General features: G+C 48.2%; 1 protein-coding gene across 1 annotated transcript in view; it reads right to left on the bottom strand.

Annotated features, from left to right (window-relative positions):
* Window positions 1-18,979, bottom strand: part of BRCA1 (BRCA1 DNA repair associated) — a 145,880-nt gene that overhangs the window by 63,862 nt on the left and 63,039 nt on the right. Inside the window, exons 12-14 of the mRNA XM_040436854.1 lie at window positions 12,768-12,942; window positions 2,079-2,172; window positions 1,799-1,965 (exon numbers count right to left, since the gene is read on the bottom strand). Coding sequence (XP_040292788.1) covers window positions 1,799-1,965; window positions 2,079-2,172; window positions 12,768-12,942 — 436 coding nt within the window. The remainder of the gene's footprint in view (window positions 1-1,798; window positions 1,966-2,078; window positions 2,173-12,767; window positions 12,943-18,979) is intronic.

Raw genomic sequence — 18,979 nt, 5'->3', positions numbered from 1 at the left:
CAATTCATTCATTCTCTATGGGACTGCTGGAGATGGCCAAGTGCGGCTTTTTGCAGTATGGGGGGGGGGGGGGGGGGGGGTCCCAGTGGTCGGACCCCCCAGCGATCAATTATCTATCCCCTCTCCTGTGGATAGATGATGATAATCAGCCAATGCTATTATATAATTAGGATTTAGGACCTTAAAACAGAAAGCGCACGGCCCGCTATTGCTAACATAGTGCACATATTGTCTGGTAACATCAATCTGTTCTGTTCCACCCAGAATCCTTTCTGAATCAGATACAGAAATACTGACATTGGACCAACAACGGCGTTCCTGTGGCATGAAAACGGACTTAATTAAACTGCGCTATTACAAGGCATACGGCCATCGGTGCATAAAAGCAAAGCAAATGAAAAACAACAGGCAATCCATAGCAAATGGACATGTGATGTCCCAAAAGCTAAACTAAAAGCTTGTTCCTTTAGAATATTTCAATACTTAGATGGACGGGCACACTGATATGCTTTCAGATTAATTGGATGGCCAAATCAATTTAATACGTGAACTTGTTCCAACCCCAGCAGAATACACACTCCAAAAAATTACATAAAACGAAAATAAATCATGAGGAAAAAAACACTTAGCCAGACAAATGTGTTTAGATACAGATGTAGCAGAGCCGACTGTCAGTTAACTGCTTCCTTTGTGTACCACAATACCTTATTAGGTTTAGGGTTCATGCACATGACTACGTTGGTATTCCGGGTAGCAAACCACGGAACTGCAAAATTCGGACACCTTCCGTGTGCATGCCGTATTTTTCGCACTCATTAAAAGGGGTTGTCAAAAGTTTTTTTTACTGATGACCTATCCTCAGGACAGATCATCAATATCAGATCGGCAGGGGTCCGACACCCGGCACCCCCGCCGATCAGCTGGTTGAAGAGAAGGTGCGCGCCGTACAAGTGTATAGGAACGAGCCGTCCCTTTGAAAAGAATGTAGTTACACCTGCTTATCGCTGCGGTTGCGACGGCGAGCAGCTAACAATGAAAGGAAGGCAGCGCTGGCACAGCACGCGCCTTCTCATCAACCAGCTGATTGGCAGTGGTGCCGGATGTCGGACCCCCGCCGACATCTGATATTGACGACCTATCCTGATGATAGGTCATCAGTAAAAATAACTTGGATGACCCCTTTAATAAAAACAGCTATATAGACATGTCCACAATACGGACAGGAATAGGACGTGTTCTATAATCTGTGGAACGGACATATGGATGCAAAAAGGGTGCACGAGCCCTTATCTGCATTCTTATCGAGAATCACAGAGCAAAGGCAACTTCAGCTCTGCTACATATCTGCGTATAGCCAGACATACATTAAAACCACCTATTATACTGCTGTACTGTATAGTGTGGGGGGCTGTATCGTGTATAGTTTGTTCTGCAGCAGCTCTGGCAGTGGAACTCTACAGCTCCGTCCTGTTCTGTAGTGGATGAACTGGCTACTGCAGCACTTCTCTCATTCAGTTTGGAAGGAGCAGTGCTGCAGTAACTAGCATCGCCCACTACAAAAATAGATGGAGCTGTGTAATTCTGGTGCAGGAGATATTGCAGCACAGCTGATCAGCGGGGGAGCTGGGCATCACCGCTGTCATTAATATTTGATTGGCAGGGGTCCGACACCCTGCTGATCAGATATTGATGGCATATCCAGAAAACAGGTCATTAATATTAAATAAATATAAATATTTAATACCATTAGCATTGTCCTACCATAAAAATAAAAAAAAAACCCTGTCAAGCAGCGTACCTGACTCATGAGAATGGAGAACTCCTTTCTGACCCATCGATTCGTCATCTGTTAAGGTGGATTCCTTCAGCTCTTTGAACACATTGAAAGAAGCACAGATTCTCTCTGGAGTCTCTTTCCTTGATGTCATCGGAAGAAGGCTAAGAGGTGGAGTCGGTGACCTTGACCTAAAAAAACATGGTAGACATGTCAAACACACAATCAATAAAACTAGAAAAAGGGCAGCAAAAAGAAGAACAGATCTGTATAAACGCCCAAACCAGACTGGAGGAATATTTACCGGATTCCTACTGGAGGTGGGTGTTCGGCGCTTTGCAGACCAGATGCCGCACCCTGTGCCGTCTCGGGGATCGCGTCAGGAGATTGATCAGCTTCTGCAACAGTGGTCATTTCTGCTCAGATTATATAGATCTAACTTTTTTTTATCTGGGCAAAAGGTCATAAAAGAACTGAAATAATTTTTTACTACAGAACGTTGGCTTGCCACATCAATAACAAGACATGGGGCTAGGGGAGGGGTACAGAACATATATGGCATATGACATGTGGAAGCTTCTATAGACTACAAATTGGTGGCAAATTTTCCCAAATCAATTGTTCATCATAATCCATGGTCACCTAGGTCAATTATCCTCAGTCTACGTTGTTCTATCCCTAGTTAACAGATTATTATAGCTTCCTTCACTTCTTTTCACCATTCTGCTCCATACTCTGGTTCAGGAGGCCAGAGGACTATAGGGATCAGCAGCAGTCCGTCTCCACTGCCCCCACTCAGGACGAATGTTCATCACTACATGCACTCTTATACCAGCCGCACTTTGCTCTATAGACCAACGGCCTTTATTTCCAGAGCGGCAGCTACTAATGATGGCTGCCGGAGCTCCCATAGGGGTTGACATGCAGCTTCTCCAAACCCCTGAAAGGCAACAGGTGTGGGAAATGTACAAGACAAATTTACATTAATGCCAATTCATACCTGGTAAGCTTGCAGAGTATGTAGCAGAGCACAAAAAAATGAGATCACAAGATCGGCTAATGCAGTTGAATTTTTCAGAACATATGATGGCTGTCTTCTCCAATAGAAAACATGAGCTGATGTCAGCAAACTAGCATTTTAAAGCGCAAATGTCCAAAAAACGAGATTTTTGTATAACTTACCAGTAAAATCTCTTTCTCGCTCTTTCCTTGGGGGACACAGAAGACCTTGGGTATAGCTCATCTCCCTAGGAGGCGTGACACTAAGTGAAGACTGTTAAGCCCCTCCTCCACAGCTATACCCTCAGCCTGGAGAGAGAGACTGCCAGTTGCGTGTCCAAGTAGTGAGAAAAGGCAAAGTCCAAAAAATTGGAACCAACAAGCCAACTACCCTAAGGGTAAAACAAACTCGGAAACAGTCAGAGAAGAACAAAGAATGGGTGGGTGCTGTGTCCCCCAAGGAAAGAGCGAGAAAGATTTTACTGGTAAGTTATACAAAAATCTTGTTTTCTCGCCCAATTTCCTTGGGGGACACAGAAGACCTTGGGACGTTCAAAAGCAGTCCAAAGGGGGAGGGACCACAGCACCAAGGCGAAGCACCCGAAGGCATCAAAAAAACCCGCCGCCTGCAGACCAGGCGGCCCAAGGCAGCATACGCCGAAGCCCGAGTATGCACCCTGTAGAACTCGGTAAGGTGTGCAAGGAAGACCAGTGACCGCCTTGCACAAATGGATGGCCGAAGCCTAAAGCCTCCGGCCCAGGAAAAAACCGACGGCCCTGGCCAAATGAATGGTGACACCAAAAGCAGGACCCTGCCCTTGGTGCGGCAACCACAACAAGAGCCACTCTGAGAAAGCGGAAGAAAGCCACCCTGGAGGCCGTCAACCCTTTGCTCGGACCTCCTGGAAACATAAGAGACCGAACGTCGACAAGAGTCGGAGATCTCCAAGTAAAAACTGCAAGGCCCAAACAACGTCCAAACCGGTGAAGTGTCCGTTCCCGGGGGGGGGGGGGGGGGGAGGGGAGGACGACTGCCTCAATGAAATGAAGGACAATACCACCTTCAGAAGGAAGGAAGAGACGGAATGGAGAACAGTCCTGTCCTGGGGGAAGACAGAAGGCTCGGAACAAGAAGGGCCGCCACTCAGGCACCCGTCAGAGACACGATGGCTACAGAAACCCAACCGTACAGGACCGAAGGAGTAGAGAGAACTTCTGTAACGGCTCCAAGGAAAAATTGGAGCGCCAAGAGCCCAGTATGTAGTTCCCAGGACGGTACCGGAGGGCAGTACAAAGGAACCCAAGAGCCGCTCCATGGAAGAAGTTCCTGACAGGCCCAGAGGGACGGGGAACGCTGAAAGAGGAAGGACAGGAATGACACTTGATACTTCAAGCAACAGAGTCCCAGCCCCAGGTCCAGGCCGGACTGGAGAAAGACAGAACCATGGAGAAAGGCAGAGTGGGGGAACGCCCAGCTTCCCACAGAACCCCAGGTAAAGCCCTAAGTCCTACCACAGATCCTGGACGAAAACTCGGCTAGAAGCGAACACTAGCGAGCCCACTAGAGTCGCCTGGGCAAGCGGGTGAAAACCCAATGATCAGGCGCGGACCAGTAACACGGGTAGAACAGTCGGTAGAACTGGTCCCGTCGGCCCCCGAGCAAGGTTGTCCCGTATCCCCCCAGAGTGGGGAAGCAGAAGGACAAACGGACAGGAACCGAAGGGTCCGCCCAGCAACCGCCAGGACAAGACAGGCTAAAGCCGAAGCCAATGTAGCCACCACAGGAAGACAGACTACAGTTCCGGTGTGGGAGATCAAAAGACAATCCTGACCAAATGGTAGTCCTCCCAAGTTACCGAGAAGGTGAATCCAAAGCCGAAACATTGCCTAGAATGGAAAAAACGCAATCTGCACCCAGCGGGAGGACAGAAAGCGGTAGACCCGGTAACTAGGCACACAGCTAGTACAGCCAGTGTGGACAAGGGAGACTGAAAAGGAACACCATAACCATCCAAATGAACAAACATGCTCTCCCCAGAGGGAAGGGCAGTGAAGGAACAGCCTCTGAAGCGTGGCCGGAACAGACGCCACATCGGAATGATCTGTACCGAGTGGGAGTCAAACAGAGCCGGCGAGAAAAGGCAGGCGAGACAGAGGCCGGTATAACACCCTCCAACCAAAAAAGGGGGAGTGGGCAACAGAGAGGCCATAGGACAGCTCAAAAGCAGAACACCGCTACACAGAGACGCCCGGTTCACCGCCACGCAGAAGGCGAATACCCTGAAGAACCCAAGGTGGAGGTCCCCCGGACCTGTATAAGCGAGCACCCAAGAGAAGTTGGGTGACCTTCCCAAGAAGAGCGGCCCGAACCTGGTAGCAGATCAGACTGAAGCACCGAGGGCGCCAATCCGGAAAGAATCATACCACACTGCACCAGAATGATCTCCTTAGAGAATAGTGCAAGGCTTGCGGCAATCATCGTATCCGAAGAGAAAAAGAATGTCGCAGGAGGAAGGAGGCTACGTACGAGTAGCCCCGTAAGCAGTGAGAAGGCCAACCCACCTACAGGACGAGAAGGCATACACGGCCCAAACAACGCACAAGAACGTCCGCTCACTGCAAAAATATAACACCGCGAAGAGGGCCAGCCACAGAGTGCCACAGTATCTACGGGAATGCAAACTGAAAGGAGTTATGCACAAGACTAATATGGAATGCGATGGAACGCAAACTGACCGCCCCGAAAGGGAGGAAATGTACCGGGCAAACTGCAGTGGGCAAGAATGCAAAGGCCTGCCCCAAAAAGGGGGAGATGCCCAAGGCCGTACCTACGTCAGAGAAGTAAGGCATACCATACTTCGCCCAGAAAGGCGCCATGCACATGGCCACACAGTATCCAGCGGAAACGCAGGAGGTCCACCTAGGGAAAAGGGGGACATGCATAGGGCTATCCTAGCATTAAGTGAGTGTGCAACAATTCACCCAACACCGGAATTTCGTGAGAGTGTAACTACTCCGCCAATGAAGGGGAACATGTGCAAGTCCAGTACAGCACATACAAGGACAGCCTTGAATCTTGTGAGCGTGCAAAATTCCACCCATGGAATGAGGGGTGGTCACGCACAAGGCCAGCACCGTATCCAAGGGGAGCGCAAGCGTTCCGCCCATGTTAGAGGCCATGCTCAAGGCCAGCAACGTATCTGGTGAGCGTAGTATGCCGCCCAGAAAAGGAAGGGGGGGGGGGGGAATCATGCACAAGGCCAGCATCGCATTCAGGGAGAATGCGAGCAGTCGGTGAGAATGTGTGTATGCCACCTGAAGGAGGCATGCCCATGGCCGGCAGCGAATCCAGTGAGAGTGCGTACACCGCCCACGGAAGGGGGGTCATGATGTGGCCGACGGTGGATCCAGAGAGAGTGCATGTATAGGGGTCATGCACGTGGCCAACAATGTACAGGCGAGAGAACAACCACCGACCGAGGGAGTGTATGTATGCCGCCACCCGGGAAGGAGGCATGCCCAAGGCCGGTAGTGAATCCAATGAGAGTACATCATATCGCCTATGGAAGGTGGTCATGCACATGGCTGGCAGTGAATCCAGTGAGAGTGCCGAATGCCGTCCACAGAAGGGAGTCATGCCTATGGCAGGCAGCGAATCCAGAGAGAGTGCAGCGTTCCGCCTAAGGAAGGGGGTCGTGCACATGGCCAGCACCGTATCCGGTGAAAGTGCAGTATTCCGCCTAAAAATAGGGGGGTCACGCACATGATCGGCAACGAATCCAGTGAGAGTGTAACGTTCCGCCTATGGAAGGGGGGCACGCACATGGCCAGCAGCGAATCCAGTGAGAGTGCCGTGTTCCACCTATGTAAGGGGGTCGTGCACATGGCCAGCATTGTATCCGGAGAAACTGCAGTAGGCCGCCAAAGAAAGGGGGATCATGCACAAGGCCAACCCGCAGTTAGGGAGAGTGCAGTATCCCGCCCAGGAGGGGGGTCCTGCACATGGCAGGCACCATAACTGGAGAGGGTGACGAATGTTGCCTACAGAAAAGGCATGCACCTTGACCAGCGCCGTAGCGCGGAGAGGGCAAAAAAACCCCCAGAAGGGGAAAAAAGAACCTGGCAGCGCCGCAGCCGGGGAGCGCGACACCATGCCGCCTATGGAAGGGGGGCATGTATACAGGCAGCACTCTGAGATGAGGCTGCAGCGTCCTGCGCAGCCCACAAGTCATATATATAATAATTTTTTTTTTTTTTTTTAACACACAGCCTCACTGAGGCAGATGCCACCTACAGGGCACAGATCCACCCATACAGGCCCATCCTCTGTGGGCGGGGGAACCTCCAGGCGGGAAAAATTCGCGCCTGGAGAAGTTCCAGCCCCCTCCAACAGAGGCCTGAATTTTTGCGGCCTAGTAGGCCGTGAAGCTGGGGCCTAAATTTTTAGCGGCGCCCGGCGAACCGGGGCCGCACAGTATTTAAAGTAGCGGCCGGGCCTACGGAGCGGCACATACCGGCCGCGGGTGCCCACCCCGCGGGCCGGAAGAGCCGGGGCCTAAATTTTTAGCGGCGCCCGGCTGACCGGGGCCGCAAGTACTTAAAGTACCAGCCGGGCCTACGGAGCGGCACATACCGGCCGCGGGTGCCCACCCCGCGAGCCGGGGACCCAGATAGAGCGGGATCGTCTTGAAGTGGAACACAAGACTTCGGCGCCCAGCCGACCGGAAGGTTCCGACGGTCGGCTGGGGCTGTTGAAGCGCTCCTTTGCAGGCCGCGGTGCCCACCCAGGTGTCCGGAAGTCAGGACCCTGCACCCGGCAGCCATTTTACCCCTGGAGCGGGCCCCTGGCCTAGAACAGCGCTCCATATGATTTCACCCCTGCCGGCAGCTACAACCACCTTTCCCCTGGACCGGTGCCCGTGAGAGCAGGGAGGGTCAGTGGCAGCAAGGCGCGGGCCCTCTGGCCCTGAAGTAGTGGCCGGTAAGAGGGAGGGGGACCCTGAGACCGGGTCTGTGAGGGTGGGACGCCTGCATGACCCCTCCGTCAGGGGCAGCTAGGTGCGGACCTCCGCAGCTCCCTAGGCATTCCTCTTGCAGGAACAAGGGTGCCAATGTCCTGGAGGCCAGGAGAGAGGGAGCAGATGTCGCCCTGCGGCAGCCCAGGTCTAGTAGGGACAGAAGGGTCCATAGGCCCAGGTAAGGGTCAGGCACGCAGGAGACCGAGGGGGGGGGGGGGGGACACGTAGGGCTGGAGAAGCCAATCTCTCACCATAGCCGTCTTCACCCTCGGTCCGTTCCAGCAGGGTCGCCCCTTCAGTTACTGGCACCGTAGTGGCAGGACGCCGGGGGAGGGACTTGGCGTGCGGGCGACCCTTGCGCTGGCGGGATGCAGGGGAGCTGGGCTGCCCTGGTCCACCTTGCCTTCTGTGGGGGAGGCAGCAGTGCGGGTGACCGGCACTGGCGCAGCTCAACCCCGGGAGAACAGAGAGGACTAGTGCGTCTCTGTTATCCCTGATGATCTGGAACAAAAAGAAAATAAAACAAAGTAAAAATCTAAAATTGAAACAAGGAGAAACCAGCCCTGCAGAGCAGGGAGTGTCTTGCCTCCTTGGACACTAAGCAAAAACTGGCAGTCTCTCTCTCCAGGCTGAGGGTATAGCTGTGGAGGAGGGGCTTAACAGTCTTCACTTAGTGTCACGCCTCCTAGGGAGATGAGCTATACCCAAGGTCTTCTGTGTCCCCCAAGGAAACTGGGCGAGAAATGTACATATTTCCAGTAAAACAAATGTGCATGCAATGACAGAATTGTAGATATTTGAATAACTAGAGCCTGGTTGCGAGAATTCAAGTTTCAGGCAATTGGGGAGGCCATCTTGTCATGAATAGGTTACGGGTGGTAGCGCTATAATGCCGCCATTTCTGCACTATTTGAAAAAACTGTCAGTACGGACAGAGGCATTGATAGGCTAGGCAGTCAGCTTACTGGCTATATACACCTTCAGGGACAATTTTTTAAGGATTGCATTTTACTCATTTTGAGCTAAAAAATAATTTTATCAATTAGTATTTATTAAAAAATAATATTCAGGTATTCTGTCACAAAGAGTTAACAGTTTGTCTAGTTGTGTGAATTGTACTTCAGCTAAAAAACTTTATCGCTACATTACTAAAGGGTCATAGACCGTTATTTAAGCCACATTTTTATCAGTATCATAAGAATTGGGTATAATGTGTTTATAAGGTCAGATCAGCGATAAGGAGGTGTCAGCTGAGCTTCCTGACAGGAAACCGCAAAAATACAGAGCCTGCTACTAGAGAATCTCAAGGCTGTACAGAGAAAGGGGCTCAAAATTGTTAATAAACACCAATTTAAAAAAAGATTTTTAGCTCAAAATGAGTACAATGCAATAAAAAAAAATTGCCCACAAAGCTTAGCCTTCAATTTGCCCAAGGTTCCCTTCGACTTGAAGATATCTTACTATACACATACATGAGTATGCATGCGCTGTGAATGAGGGAGAAGCCAGTGAGCATGCATGCGCTGTGAATGAGGGAGAAGCCAGTGAGCCAGTTTATATACACTATATAAAGACACACATTTTATCCTTCCACAAGTTTCTCACAATAGTTGGGTCGGAATTTGGGCCCATTTCTCCTGACATAAGTGGTGTAACTGAGCCATATTTGTTGGTCGCCTTGCTCGCACCTGCCTTTTCAGCTTTGCCCATAAATTTTCAATAGGATTGAGATCAGGCTTTGTAAAGGCCACTCCAAAACATTGACTTTGTTATCCTTAAAGGGTTTCTGTCACCCCATTAAACCGTTTTTTTTTTTTTTTCTTTACTAATAATCCCTATAGTGCGATCTCATGATACATAAGCAAATTAATCATTTTGGTTCAGTAGAATTTGCTAAAAATCGATTTTAAAAATATGCTAATTACCTTGCTACCAGCAAGTAGGGCGGCTACTTGCTGGTAGCAGCCGCATCCTCCGATCGTAATAACGCCCCCTCGGCATGCTGATTGACAGGGCCAGGGAAGGGAATCGTTCTCTGCTGGCGCTTCAATCGGCGCAGGCGCACTGAGAGGCGGCCGCTCGCTCGACCGCTCCTTCCTCAATGCGCCTGCGTCGATGACGTCATCGCATACACCCGGAAGAGAAGACGCCGGCATCGCTGGAATGAGGCGGAGAGCCGCCTCTCAGTGCGCCTGCGCCGATTGAAGCCAGGTACGGCGCAGGCGCGAGATTTCAAATTCTAACAGCGCCAGCAGAGAACGATTCCCTTCCCTGGCAATCAGCATGCCGAGGGGGGCGTTATTACGATCGGAGGATGCGGCTGCTACCAGCAAGTAGCCGCCCTACTTGCTGGTAGCAATGTAATTAGCATATTTTAAAAATCGATTTTTAGCAAATTCTACTGAACCAAAATGATTAATTTGCTTATGTATCATGAGATCGCACTATAGGGATTATTAGTAAAGAAAAATTCTACTGAACAAAAATGATTAATTTGCTTATGTATCATGAGATCGCACTATAGGGATTATTAGTAAAGAAAAAAAAAAAAACGGTTTAATGGGGTGACAGAAACCCTTTAAGCCACTTTGTAACCAGTTTGGCAGTATGCTTCGCCCCAAGCTTTAACTTCCTGGCTGATGTCTTGAGATGTTGCTTCAGTATTTCCACATAATCTTCTTTCCTCATGATGCCATCTATTTTGTGAAGTGCACCAGTCCCTCCTGCAGCAGAACAACCCCACAACATGATGCTGCCACCCCCGTGTTTCACAGGTGGGATGGTGTTCTTAGGCTTCCAAACTTCTCCCTTTTTCCTCCAAACGTAACGATGGTCATTATGGCCAAAAAGTTCAATTTTAGTTTCGTCAGACCACAGGACATGTCTCCAAAAATGTAGGTCTTTGTCCCTTTGTGCATTTACAAACATTAATCTGGCTTTTTATGTTTCTTTTGGAGTAATGGCTTCTTCCTGGCAGAGTGGCCTTTCAGCCCATGTTCATACATTACTCGTTTCACTGTGGACATTGACACAATCTTAGGCTACTTTCACACTCGCGTTTGGTGTGGATCAGTCATGGATCTGCACAAACGCTTCCGTTTAGATAATACAACCGCATGCATCCATTCAGAACGGATCCGTTTGTATTATCTGTAACATAGCCAAAATGAATCCGTCTTGAATACCATTGAAAGTCAATGGGGGACGGATCCATTTTCTGTTGTGTCAGTGAAAACGGATCCGTCCCCATTGACTTACATCGTGAGTCAGGACGGATCCATTTGCCTCCGCATCGTTGGGCGGAGACCAAAATGCTGCAAGCAGCGTTTTGGTGTCCGGCTCCAGGGTGCAATGGAGACAGAACGGAGGCAAACTGATGCATTCAGAACAGATCCTTTTCCATTCAGAATGCATTAGGGCAAAACTGATCCGTTTTGGGCCGCTTGTGAGAGCCCTGAACGGATCTCACAAACGGAAACCAAAACGCCAGTGTGAAAGTAGCCTTACCAGCCTCCGCCATCATCTTCACAAAGTCTTTTGCTTTTGTTCTTGGGTTGATATGCACATGTCGGACCAAAGCACATTCATCTCTGGGACACAGAACCCGTCTCCTTCCTGAGCGGTATGATGGCTGGACATTCCCATCTTGTCTGTACTTGTGTATAATTCTTTGTACAGATGAACGAGGCACCTTCAGGTATCTTGAAATTGCACCCAAGGTTGAGCCAGACTTGTGTAAGTCCACAGTTCTCTACCTGATATCTTGGCTGATTTCTTTAGACTTTCCCAAGATGCTAAACAAAGAAGCAGTGTGTTTCAGGTGAGCATTTAAATACATCCACAGGTGTGTCTCTAAGGGCTCGTTCACATGAACGTGTGATGCCAGTTGCCGTATTGCGGATCCGCAATACACGGGAACCGTTCCGTGGCCATGCCACATCACAGATGCCATTTATTTCAACGAGTTCGCAAATACAGAGATGCGGAACGGAACACTACGGAAGCACTACGGAGTGCTTTCTGGGGTTCCGTGCTTCCGCAGTGCAAAAAGATAGAAGTTGCTCTATCTTTTTATGGAACGGAAGGATCGTGGAGCCATTCAAGTGAATGGGTCTGCGATCCCCATGTGGCCGCCCCACGGACGGTGCCTGTGCATTATTGACCGCAATTTGCGGTCCACAGCACAGGCTTCACACGTTCGTGTGAACGAGCCCCATCTCAGATGTTGCCAGCAAACCTAACAGAAGCTTCCAAACACATGACATCATCATATGGGCAGTCCAGAATTGTTTAAAGGCATAGTAATCTTAGTGTATGTAAACTTCTGACATTGCAGAAAGTAATAAAAATGCCTTAAAAATTCTCTCTGTGTGTCTCTCTCCCCCTCGCTCTCTCTCTCATATTATTCTGGCATTTGGAAAATAATAATTATGGTAATCCTAACTGACCAAAAACAGGAAAGGTTTATTCTGACTTCATGTCAGATATTGAGGAAAAACATGCATATGTGTCTATATATAGTGTATGTAAACTTCTGGTTTCAACTGAACATCATATGGTTCTCAGCTACAGTGCCAGAACCTATAGTGGTGGTACCAATTTTGTCATTCTACACATCCATATTCCCTGCCGTGAGCACCTTGAAACCCGCAAGGCGACCTTGAGGCTGTCACTTGTCTATCAGAACCTGCCTTGGTCCTCGATCATGCAGTTGCATCCTGAACGTAGGTTTTACACGTCTGCACATATTTATGAGTCTTTATATAGCACGCACGGCGAGAGCCTGATTACTTTTACGCTGTCGCATATGCCCACTCATGTTAAAACATTCTGGCTAAGTTGATATGACACAGGCTGTTAGAACAGAAGAACATGGTAATTTTGCCCAGCATGCTGGCGCTGTTTGCAGCTGGAGTAGATGTAGTAAGCAAATGAGACATTACACAAACCGCAGCTTTGACTCTGTGCATATTTACCATCGTCTACTTGTTTCTCCTGGGCCTCCTGTGGTCTCTTGGTGACATGCTCCGCTGTGGATGCTTGCTTCCTCCCAGAAGCAGGACTCTGGCTACCATGCTGTTCCAAGACCGCTTCCAGGGCAGCCATTTCCCTCTGAAGTGTATCTAAATTGTTTCGCATGGCCTCCCGCTGCTGTAAGAGAAGATAGCCTAGGACTTTAATCTACCTCTGCAACAAACGGAAATATCGCAGCTCTTGTAGGGGAGAAAAAAAAAAGTTGAATATAATTACTACAGAGGTTTGAAGTGAAAGCACGGTAGAGAAAAGTATACGGACCAGTCATAGGTCTCTATACTATACCATTCTATCTAGTGTTAAATATACTGAAAATGACAGCGAATATTCAGGTACACGCTGTAAACATCTAAATGAATAAAAAAACTGTATGAAATCAGGAGACATAAAGAAATATATGGGTGGAGTAATATAGTTCACCATAACTTAGAGGTCAACCCAACTGTCTGCACGAGCCCCTACGGTAAATTTAACACCACACATGGGAACCCTTGAGAAATGCTACAGGTCTACACTTGGGTAAGAATATTCATTGCAGAGCTTTTCTATCCAAGACAAGTTCTCTATAGTTAGCAGTAGCATATTCTAGGACAGGCCTTCCTCTTATTGATCAGCGCCAGTCCAAGTGCTGGGACCTCAACGACCCTTAGAATGAAGCCGCTAATTCCTGCAGTTGTCACACAGTGCTCAATGCTCCCGACGACCCACTGTGCAGAGAAATGAAGCACAAGCCCATGGATCTGACTAGAGCTCTGATGCAGATCCCCGCACAGCGGGCGACTAGAAGAAAAACAGAAAATAGAAAAAGCCAAAAGCGACCTTGGAAGGAGTCCAGATTAGGAGAAGTTCCAAAGGTCGGGCCCCTCTGATCACTATGTAAAGCCAAATCCTTTTTTTTTTTGGGTTACGAGACGCGTCAAGCAACATAAGACTGCAAAGACTCTCAAAGAGAGGATACTTTAACCAAAAGGAAAAATCTTCTCTGACCACATTACCACACCAGCCAATCAGGGAGAAGATGTTCAACCTAGGATAATGCCCCAAAATAGCTTAACTTATAACAGCTCGAGTGGGCTTTTAAGGAACAACCTTCAAAACCAACAAAAAACACCTCCCAAAAGTTAGGTATTAGCATCTACTATCCAGTTCTATCCTTTTAATTTAGACCCTTATGAGAGCAGCTCCAAAATGACAGGTCATGTAAAGTGTACCCAGTTTGCAGTGGTTAGTACCGATCAGAAATGCACATGGGGAGAGAAGGCCAGCTGGCTGATCCCACAGAAGAGGTTTTGTATCAAATTGCTGACAAAAAATAATAATGAGGACACTGACAGAAAGGCTCTGTATGGGGCGGTATAGTCACAAACCGGTCAGTATTCCCTTGCGGACCCCTGTCTACCACTGAAACTGGGCACATAAGCATCAGAACTGAATTGCTCAGAAATGGTTTGAGGAACATGACAAAGTTCACGATGTTGACTTGACCTCCAAATTCCCCAGATCTCAACCCTATCGACCATCTGTGAGAAGTGCTTACAGGACTTAAACGAGTTGTTCAGCGTGGACCTCTGCCAATCAGATATGGACGACCTACCCTTTAAATGGGTTGGCCAGTTTTCTATATTGATGACCTAGCCTCAGCTTTTTGAAGAGAACGCAGCCCTCATGCAAGCGCTGTGTTCTCTTCACTGTTTACCTGCTCGCCATCAACATCGCAGGAGCAAGCAGGTGTAATTACAGCTCCTCCATCCCCATTCATTTCAATGGGAAGGAGCAGACAGAATGTACAGTAGCTGCTCCTTCCCATTGAAGTAAATGGGGACAGAGGAGCTGCAATTCCACCTACTCATCGCTGCGATGTCGACGACGAGCAGATAAACAGTGAAGAGAAGGGAGTGCTCGTATGAGCATTGCATTCTCCTTATACAGCTGATTGGTAGGGGTGTCGGTGGACCCTCACCAATCTGATAATGATGACCTATTCTGAGGATAGGTCATCAGGGAAGGAAATTTGCCAACCCCTTTAAGGCTAGATGCACACGGTTCGGATTGTGCATGTATTTTCCGAGCAGAAAATCCGCACCGAAGGTCATGCACATTGTATTCTATGATAACTTGAAATTCACCGATTTTTTTTCCATGTGGAATTTATTTTATTTTTCCTGACCGGATTTTTCGCCATTCACTTCAAGAGGGAGAGTAAAAATCCACACCAATTGAAGTGGATTCTCCGCACATCAATCCTGAACGTGTGCATTTACCCTAAAGGATCTGATGCGCCAATCTTGGGTGCCAGATAACAGAGGACTCACTTCTTGCAGAGTCCATGCCTTGACAGGTTAGAGCTGTTGTGGTGCCACAAGGCAACGCTACACAATCTTGGGCAGGTGGTTTTAATGTTATGGCTGATCGTTGTCTCTAGTGTTCGTTAACAGCCTTAAAGTAAAAGTTAAACCCGCACTTCATATATATATCGTGCCTGTTGCTGTGACAAGAGACCTCTAGATGTAAAACATCTGCAGTAACCGATTCAGGTCAAGAAAACTCAAGACAGTTCATTCATCAGATATCATAAAAGGAGAGCGAAAAAAAATCTGTTTCTAGAGATTTTCGTTTAATGGAAAAATAAAGCCGAGTTATTTCTACATGAAAGGACGCTTTGTAATGGTCACAAACGCACTCCCAGGGCTGGGATCGATAATTCCCATTATTTTCAGGGAAATCTTAGGCTGCAGACTTGTCCCAGAAAGCTGTCAAGCAAAGCTCTAAAGCGCTGTAAGCCGCGGCATCCGCCGGCGAGATTTCTGCTCTTACTGCTCGGAGCCAGCCGCTCGGTTCTTGCAGATTTCTCAATCTTTAAGGCGTTTTCTGGTGGGAGCTGGGCGAGACAGGGGAGGAATTACCCAGGTATTTCATTTGCTCTATGGCAAGTGACTTCAGTAACCTACTCCAGATACACATCTCAGAAAAGCTTTTAGCCAAATGAATGCTTCCCCCCCCCTTCACGGCGCTGGGATGGATGGCTGCTTGAACATCCTAAATCGTGTTTTTGGGAACAGAGCTGATCATTTAAGACCTAGTGCTGCAATACGTTACCGCCATAATAACAATGAGCTGTAAAGAATCCTCCGTACGTGGAGGGGGCTCAGAGACGAAAACATGGCCGACCACAGCCAATTTAATTATTGTACCTGATCCCTCAACATTGTATGACAAGCAAGGGTAGTATCACATTTTTTACATGTCTGCTGACGTGTCCGTTTTACCAAATACAGGCATTCCTACTGAAATAACAATTGTGGAGCTTCTTTTCTTAGTACTCCGAATTGTCCCTCTGTTGTTCCTGCTAGAAATGTATGAACAAGCCGACGACCTACAGGATGTGTCCTTAAGCAGTCTGACATGCAATGTCAGAGACACGGCCTACGGATAAGGGAAATGGTGACACCAACTGACAATTTAATTAAAGGACACCTTCTGGGCAAAACTACAAAGCAAGCATACTTACCTGCTCCCCTGTCTGAGTCCACCCGGTCAACATCCACTTTGACACTGCTGCAGCCAATTACCGGCCGCAGCGTCAAAGGAGAGAAGAGCAGGTCACCGCCGGTGATTGGATGCAGCGGTGTCAAATCTGATGTTCACAGTGGGGGGGGACCCAAGCAAGGCAGCCAATGCTGGGGAGTGAAGGAGATGGGACCCAGCAACAGGAAACAGGTAAGTATGCTTCCATTTTCCAGGTCTGTCCAGGAAGTTTGGTTTGCCAATAAACCCCCAAAAGGGGGCCGACCCCTTTTAAACATTTTCAAGAGGAATAACAGAGGAACAGCACAATGTAGACTTTTATGAAAAGGCACTTCAGAATGTTGTTCTTTTGTAAGAAAGGTGCTATAACCGACGAGTATGGCGCAGTGACAGGTCGCCTTTAAAGGGTAGGTTCAGTTTAGAAGACAGGTTTTCAATTTACATTTAAATATACTGTACAGAATACTAAATATACTTTGCATTACTGAACTCCGGGGGACAGATTGTCGAAAATGTCTAAGAACAACGGTCTGTGTTGCCATTAGCAACCAATCACAGTGCAGTTTTCATTATTGTAGAACCCTGTAAGAAATGAAAGCCATGCTGCGAGCGGCCGCAATGGGTGACAGGGTTGTATTATTATTATTTTTTTTTTTTAAGAGGCCATTCCCATACAGTCCCCCTCCCATTGTTCCCAATTGAAAGCCACGGTTTATGACCGTGACCATACTGCAATATGGAAGAGCGCCATCTACTAAGTTATTTAGTCATTTCATACATTATTTTTGTGGTATTCTGACTGGCAGAGGCCAAAGGGACACTGATTGAACAGAACCCTAAGAAAACATACGTGTGGCGGGCGCTTTTACTGGTGCACACAATATCCGGAGATCTGAACACTGTACTGTGAAAGTTTCCTACGTGGAACATCCATTACACACAGACCACAGACTCTAGACCAGGAGGATGCGGGGAGATGGTGGACGCAGATGACAGGCAACCAGCATAACACAGTATGCACAGGGCCGAGTTGCAATACCGAAAAAAGCCAGTGGACAGGAGTGGCACCCCTTTTTCTTTTTTTTTCTTCAGGATGTAATGCCAGAACATCAAACAGCAGCGAGGAGGACTGGACCACAAAGCAGGAGGCAGCAGGGGAGAAGAGGGGTGAGTATTGTTTATTTGCAATTTTAGCACATTCACAGGGGCTGCCAAGTCTCAACCCATCTGACAGCTCTCCCCTCCATCTCATTGGCAAATCTATGATGTCCATACGCTCTAATAGTCAATATTGAGAGAGGTCATCCCTTTTAAAGACGTCTGCACATGACAGTGTTACAGACTGTAACACTGTGTGAAATTGAAGTTTAACCTCCTAACAGCTTTGCAGCAGTGCTCCAGCAGCAGGGGAAGGGGAGCTGCTTTAGCTGATCATATCTCTGGATTGGTGGCAGATATGGGCTTTGTCTTGTTTGAAAGTTGCCATTTCAAGCTTTCAAACAATACCAGAATCACTGCATTATATTCAAAACGTGGGAAGATATCACTGTTAGATATCAGGATGGCAGTAAATACAGCTTTGACAGAGTTTGTTCCCGACTAGATTTCTAACTGTAATATCTCCTGCTGATGTTGTGCTAATGAAGTGATCCTGGTCTTGTATGAAAGCTTGGACTTCTTTCAAACAAGACCAGGCCCCATATCTCTAACTGCTACCAATCCAGAGATATAAGAAGCTAAAACAGTCACCCCCACCGACCTGTGGAGCTGTTAAGTGGGTAAGGCTACTTTCACACCTGCGTTAGGTGCGGATCCGTCTGGTATCTGCACAGACGGATCCGCACCTATAATGCAAACGCTTAGATCCGTTCATAACGGATCCGTTTGCATTACCATGAAAACGGTTCATGATAATGCAAACGGATCCGTTTCGACTTTACATTGAAAGTCAATGGGGGATGGATCTGTTTGAAAATTGAGCCATACTGTGTCAACTTCAAACGGATCCGTCCCCATTGACTTACATTGTAAGTCTGGACGGATCAGTTTGCCTCCGCACGGCCAGGCGGACACCCGAACGCTGCAAGCTGCGTTCAGGTGTCCGCCTGCTGAGTGGAGCGGAGGACAAACGGTGCCAGACTGATGCATTCTGAGCGGATCCGCATCCACTCAGAATGCATTAGGGCTGGACGGATGCGTTCGGGGCCGCTTGTGAGAGCCTTCAAACGGAACTCACAAGCGGAGCCCCGAACGATAGTGTGAAAGTAGCCTAAACCTGAGGTACACATTTTTATTGACTGCCACTTGTGGGGACCAAGCTGAGATAAGTGTGCGAAAATGAAGGTACACATAGGTACAGTATTACTCCACAGACTTCTACAGGTGTCATATGACGACTATAGGGGACGTTTATCAAAAGTGGTGTAAAGGAAAAGCCATAGCAACCAATCAGATTTCACCTTTCATTCCTGGGAAAATACTAAACTGGAATCTGATTGCTTGCTATGGGCAACTAAGTCAGTTTTCCCTTAGAACAAGCCATGGGCATGAAGCCTTCAACAGGACCGGTGTCCAAATGGATTGCTAATGTTATCAACCAGCAATGGGAGGTTGTATGCTGAAAATGCTT

The sequence above is a fragment of the Bufo bufo genome, chromosome 6 (genome assembly GCF_905171765.1).
Source record: "Bufo bufo chromosome 6, aBufBuf1.1, whole genome shotgun sequence".
Classification (NCBI taxonomy): Eukaryota; Metazoa; Chordata; class Amphibia; order Anura; family Bufonidae; genus Bufo; species Bufo bufo.
This window is presented reverse-complemented; position numbering and strand designations above follow the sequence as displayed.